The 6,633-nt window shown below is 42.8% G+C and overlaps 1 protein-coding gene across 3 annotated transcripts in view; it reads left to right on the top strand.

Moving 5' to 3' along the window:
• The window catches only part of KCNQ1 (potassium voltage-gated channel subfamily Q member 1), a 202,200-nt gene that overhangs the window by 139,598 nt on the left and 55,969 nt on the right, over nucleotides 1-6,633 (top strand). For all 3 annotated transcript variants that reach the window (XM_077460779.1, XM_077460780.1, XM_077460778.1), the window contains 2 exons: nucleotides 2,130-2,256; nucleotides 5,253-5,331. In XM_077460779.1, coding sequence (XP_077316905.1) covers nucleotides 2,130-2,256; nucleotides 5,253-5,331 — 206 coding nt within the window. The remainder of the gene's footprint in view (nucleotides 1-2,129; nucleotides 2,257-5,252; nucleotides 5,332-6,633) is intronic.

The following is a 6,633-nucleotide window of genomic DNA, read 5'->3' as shown; positions in this document are numbered from 1 at the left end:
TTGCCCCCCCCCCCAAACAATAGAGCACCAGCCGCCACTTCCTATCAGTGTTAGAGGTTTCAGACAAACCATTTAACTGCTTCATCTGCAGAACAGCTTGTTCTGTTGAAAAATGGATGTTCTGGCTGGATCAGCAAGGGAAATAAAGAAAGCCTAATAAGAAAACGAATGCAGCCATCACATCTAAGAATTGGTACGCTGTTATATTTTGGGTTTGATAATGTTTTAAGAACACATACTGGAATATTTTTTTTTTTTTTTTGTCACTTTCACCCCAAAGGTTACCGCTGTGTAAATGTAATTAAACCCAAATGTTACTCGGTGTAGCTTTTTTACATAATGTCCTGAGCCTGAGTAAAGCTTGGGGTTAACACCAAGGAGGCTAGGATCTTCAGGATGGTAACCAGTGGGGGATTTATTCGCTCCCTGATCCTTTCACTATACGTGAACCCAGGAGCACATTGCTTTGTCAGATTTTGGCTAAGGCTGTTCCATACAGGAGACTGGAGGGTCCAATCGGGTCCACTGACATAGAGAAACTGACATATGGACCCGATCGTTCCACTAGTGTGAAAGGGACTTGAATTGTATAGTTCAGGCGGTCATATCACTATGCTTTGGTAAATCCTAAGTTGATTGTATTTCGAATTGCAGTATCTCACAAAAGTCCCCAAATCTCACCAAATTTGGCCCAATCAGCCATTTTCCCTCCCCGGTGTCATGCGACTCATTAGTGTTACAAGGTCTCAGGTGTGAATGGGGAGCAGATATGTTAAATTTGGTGCTATCGCTCTCACTCTCTTACTGGTCACTGGAAATTCAACATGGCACCTCATGACAAAGAACTCAGAGAATCTGAAAAAAAAAAAGAATTGTTCCTCTACATAAAGATGGCCTAGGCTATAAGAAGTTTGCCAAGACCCTGAAACTGAGCTGCAACACGGTGGCCAAAACCATACAGCAGTTTAGCAGGACAGGTTCCACTCAGAACAGGCCTCACCATGGTCCACCAAAGAAGTTGAGTGCACGTGCTCAGCGTCATATCCAGAGGTTGTCTTTGGGAAATAGACGTACAAATACTGCCAGCATTGCTGCAGAGGTTGAAAGGATGGGGGATCAGCCTGTCAGTGCTCAGACCATAAGCCTCTTCTAAAGAAGATGCACAAGAAAGCCCACAAACAGTTTGCTGAAAACAAGCAGTCTAAGGAAATGGCTTATTGGAACCATGTCCTGTGGTCTGATGAGACCAAGATAAACTTATTTGGTTCAGATGGTGTCAAGCATGTTTGGCGGCAACCAGATGAGGAGTACAAAGACAAGTGTGTCTTGCCTACAGTCAAGCATGGTGGTAGGAGTGTCATGGTCTGGGGCTGCATGAGTGCTGCCGGCACTGGGGAGCTACAGTTCATTGAGGGTACCATGAATGCCAACATGTGCTGTGACTGAAGCAGAGCATGATTCCCTCCCTTCGGAGACTGGGCCGCAGGGCAGTATTCCAACCTGTTAATGACCCCAAACACACCTCCAAGACGACCACCTTGCTAAAGAAGCTGAGCTGAGGGTGAAGGTGATGGACCGGCCAAGCATGTCTTCAGACCTAAACCCTATTGAGCATCTGTTGGGCATCCTCAAATGGTGGATGGTGGAGGAGCGCAAGGTCTCTAACATCCACCAGCTCTGTGATGTCGTCACAGAGGAGTGGAAGAGGACTGTAGTAGCAACCTGTGAAGCTCTGGTGAACTCCATGCCCAAGAGGGTTAAGGCAGTGCTGGAAAATGATGGCGGCCACGCAAAATATTTACACTTTGGGCCCAATTTGGACATTTTCACTTAGGGGTGTACTCACTTTTGTTGCCAGCGGTTTAGACATTTAATTTTAATGGCTGTGTGTTGAGTTATTTTGATGGGACAGCAAATTTACACTGTTATACAAGCTGTACACTCTCTACTTTACATTGTAGCAAAGTGTCATTTCTTCAGTGTTGTCACATGAAAAGATATCTTAAAATATCTACAACAATGTGAGGGGTGTACTCACTTTTGTGAGATACTGTGTGTGTATATAGTATGTATTATATGTATGCATGTAGATAGATGGCTAGATAGATATAAAATATTTATATTTACAGGAAATCGTTCTGGTGGTATTTTTTGGTGCAGAATATGTTGTACGATTGTGGTCTGCAGGATGCCGAAGCAAATATGTTGGAGTTTGGGGAAGGTTTCGCTTTGCTAGAAAACCTATTTCTGTTATAGGTAAGTACTACTAGATTGTTTTTAAAATGCATGCTGGAAGTGGCTCTATCACTAATTGGCTTATCAACTATTACAATACTGCCTGCACTTCTATATATACTTAAGAGCAGGTGCGCCTAAAGCCTGGTACACACTGAGATTTTCTTTCGTTCAAACGGGGAAAAAAAAAGTTTACTCTGGTCGAAGACGCTGTACTAACTATCCAAAGTTAGTACAGGGATCTCCCCCTCTGAGCTATCCCCCAACCCCCCCCGCACGCGTGAACACTCAGATCAGCGCCATCCGTAATCAGGGCCGGTGCTACCACTAGGCAAACTAGGCAGCCGCCTAGGGCGCGCTGCTACCTAGGGGCGCCCGGCTGCTGGTTTCCCTCCACGTTTGCATGCTCTGCAGGCTGAAGCATGTAACTAACTCAGTCTGACCGGTAGTGTAATTAGAGGTGCAGCACAGCACTGGAGCCGGCGCTAGAGGAAGCAGAACCAATTCTTCCAGTATAGCGGCCCCTTCTGTCACATGGGCAGGGCAAAGGGGTGGAATCAGGGGTGGAGCCAATGGGGGCGGCAAAATGAGGTTTCGCCTAGGGTGTCAAAAATCCTTGCACCAACCCTGTCCGTAATGTTAATCGGTCGGCTGGTGGCTTTTCCAGCACGCTCGTCTGACAGAAGCCGGCCAACAGACAGCTTCTGTCTTACAGGGTGGCATACATACAAGCCAAATGTTGGACAGGGTGGAATACACACGGGCTGAATGTCGGCTGTGCGTGTTGTTTTTTTTTGTTTTTTTTGTAACTGGCCGATGTCTCCTAACATTTGGCCTGTGTATACAGGGATTAAAGTGGTTGTAAACCCTTACAAACCACTTTGACCTACAGGTAAGCCTAGATTAAGGCTTACCTGTAGGTCCAAGCAATATCTCCTAAACCTATATGGTTTAGGAGATATTTGCCCGAAAACGGGCACCGTAGACAGTGGCGCGCAGGCGCACTGAGCGCGGCAGATCCAAGAATGGAGTGACATCATTGCGGCTTCGCCCGAATGACAGCGGCGGAGCTGCGAGACGCCACCAGCAAGATGGATGCGGCGGACTACAGGGGACAGCGGCGACTTTGCTGGCTCCTGTGTCAGGTAAGTGACACATAATGGGCTACTATGCGATGCATAGTAGTCCATTATGCTTTACCTTTGCAGGGAAAAAAGAGGAAGTAAACTCATCAGGGTTTACTTCCTCTTTAAGTCTTTTTCGGGCATTCACATATTAAGTATGACATCTTTATTTTGTTTGCATTCTTGGTTGGGGGGGAGAGACTGTGGCACAGAAACGTGTAACCAACTTTTACCTGCAGCATTGTTGGGCTCTGTTCCACACATTTTAAGATGCAATTGCAAAGGAAATCCCCATAGAGAAAAAACATTGTTGTGGGGTGTGTTGTTTTTTGTTTTTTTTTGTTTTTTTTTGTATTTTTTTGTTTTTCTTTTGCGTTAAGTTTATGCTATTAGAGCAGTGCACTATAAAGTTGTTCTTTAAGGCCTAACTCCAAACAGATTTAGAAAAACAGCACGCAGACTGGAGGGAGGGTCTGAGCCTTTGGACCTTGTTGCATGCACATATCTTGATTAGGAACATGCGGAGAGAAGGAGAGCTGAACTCCTCATTCTCTTGCTGTGCCTTTACTGTTCAATCCCAGTCTGAGGCAGTGAGTTCACCAAATTGAGAAATGTCATGTCAACCAACCTGGCAGTGCTGTCCTGCAGTGCTAGTCAAAACTGCAAATCATTTAGTAGGTCAAAATCTCTTTCATACGCGTAGTTCCTTTTCGGTTTTAAATACAAGATATAGCTTGTTTTGTTTTTTCTTTTCCTTTAAATCTGTATGGTCTTTTTTTTTTTTATGGAAAAATATTAAATTGAAATAAGTTTAAAAAAAAAAAAAAGAGAGATTGGGAAACGAAAAAGATATCTTGCCACAATGATGTTAAGAATAAAGAAAAAGATTCTGAGAGTCAATCTGAATAGAATCTATTAATACAAAAATCTTACTAAGTGGAAAAAAAAAGATCTTGCTAGAAAGGTAGTGTCCTCAAACCTGAACCTAAACATAAATGTCAACCTACCTTGGAATAATGTTATGTCTATTCCCTAATTGTCCCTATATGTAAATCAAAAAAAAAACCCATACCCACTAGTCCATGCAGTCCAACATTGTCTTCCTCCCAGCCCAAAGTTCTTCTTAATTGCTCTGCTCCTATGCTGCCATCTTAAAGTATTACTGGTAGTAGCTTGCGGTTGTCGGCATCCCATTCTGTTCACTGGTTCAGGAGAGATTCAAGTCAGAATTTTTGCCTGAATTCACACCTGAACCAGATCCAAAAACGCACAGGACCCTTTTGGAAACCTATGCTTGCATGTCGTGCAAAATGGAAGAGGTGAAAACCTCATCCAATTTGCATACATGTGAGCTTGGCCTACCTTACATCCAAGTGAAGAAGAAAACCTATATAAGTGGGACTTTAAACAGCAACAAGAGAGGAAATACCATCTCACTGCTTGTAGCATATGATAAAGCAAATGGTATCTACCATCTTGAGTTTATCTGACCGGTGATTTATGGGAACACTTGAACCTACTATGCTGTATTACATATGTATTGTATGAATAACCATCACAACTTTGTGTACAGTGTTTTCACCCTATACATGTTTTTTACTATAAAGATTTTGTATTTTTTTACTTTATCAAAAAAAAAAAAAAATACAAGATATAGCTTTTTCCTTAATGTTTTGACTTTTACATTGTGTGATTCACTACTATTAATGCAAATTAGTTATTTTTGCAGCCCTTTTTAAAAGCCGCTGACTATAACATTTCTTTTGGGACTCGCACCTCAAAAATGTGACTGTGTAAATCTATTAAAAGTACAGATGCTACTTCCTGAGTTAATTGGTTAAAATTATGTCAGTACGGTGTTAATTGACTGTTATTTTTTTTTTCTTTTTTCAGATTTAATAGTTGTTGTAGCGTCTGTTATAGTCCTTTGTGTGGGGTCAAATGGACAAGTATTTGCAACATCAGCAATTAGGTAAAGATATTTGACATTATAGAATATTGTTTTAATAGCCAATTCATATGAGAATAGTATATTTCTTCTGTTGTAATTAATTTGTAAGTTTTATCAATGTTCATTTTACTCAGGACCAGTATGCCTGGTAAACCTAACCATGACATCTCAACTTTGCCGATCTTCACAGATGAATAGGATTTTGTACGTGCTATAAAATATTTTCTTTAGAGTCCATTGAGGGACAGAGGAAGTCTTATATTGTTGGATTATACTACCACCTACAGGAGGATTGGACAAAATAACGTGGTCCAGCCCAGGATAACCCCTCTTAAACCCAGCATGCCTCGGTTTAGTGGTAAAGCAGTACCAAGCGCATGATCACGGGTGTCTTTCAACTGACTCCAACATAGGAAATTAACGGCGAGTACAAAAATCGTATGCGATTGGACTGACTTGTGTCACAATAACAGAGTGTTGTGCTGTAGGGGTCTGGAGTTGCACTGGGCAAATGGGATTGCCTTAAAGGAGGCTACCATCAACCCCAATACCATCATGCAGAGAGTTGAGCAGCGCCTGGACTGAAGAATCAGAGCCTGGGAGCAGAGAGCTTGCAGTTTCTCCTGGGGAAGAGAAACTTTGGCTTGTGCTGTGTGTAAGATTAAACACAAATATTCCATGTTGGTTTCCATGGCTTTGGATTCTGAGGCTGAAGCCGTGGAGTAGCAGACTCTTCATCAAGGGATTGGTCTTCCCTAACTGAACCCCTAGGAAGAGGGGTACTCTTGCCACCGGTGGCATCCATGTGGATTCCTCAGACACTTTAGCCAAAGGATCCTCATGTTCACTGACTTCTATGGGTGATGAGGTAGAAGACTTCCCAACTGAGGTTGGCAGATCAAAGTCACAGCCCAGACATATTGTAGGGCATGCCAAAAAGAACCGTGATTCAGAAAGGGCCTATAGCTGCTTGCTGGTGAGGTGCTTAAAATTTGGTGCATACTCCACAGGGATGGTAGATACTTTAACATGGTATACTGCCCAATCCACAGAAGGAGCAGCCCACTTTTGACATTCTTAAGGCTTATAGATGCTTTGAAAGCATAAAGAGCTTGTCTAGACTAAAGGAAGACTGCAAATGGAGTGTGCATCAGAAAGGTCTTGGCAGTCTTAGGAGCCCTAAAGGAGCCTAGACTGGGGACAGTACTGGTAGGGACTACAGGCAATTCTTTGCATTTTAGAAGTGCCAAAACTATCTTTTTAGTTTGAGAGTGATGGCAGTACAGTAACTCTTCATGTGAAGGTTCATCTGTCAGGGATTTG

Source organism: Lithobates pipiens, unplaced genomic scaffold (assembly GCF_037356315.1).
Source record: "Lithobates pipiens isolate NorthernLeopardFrog02 unplaced genomic scaffold, aLitPip1_a1.2 Scaffold_10, whole genome shotgun sequence".
NCBI classification, from domain to species: Eukaryota; Metazoa; Chordata; class Amphibia; order Anura; family Ranidae; genus Lithobates; species Lithobates pipiens.
The sequence above is the reverse complement of the archived record's forward strand: the minus strand, read 5'-3'. Positions and strand labels throughout refer to the sequence as shown.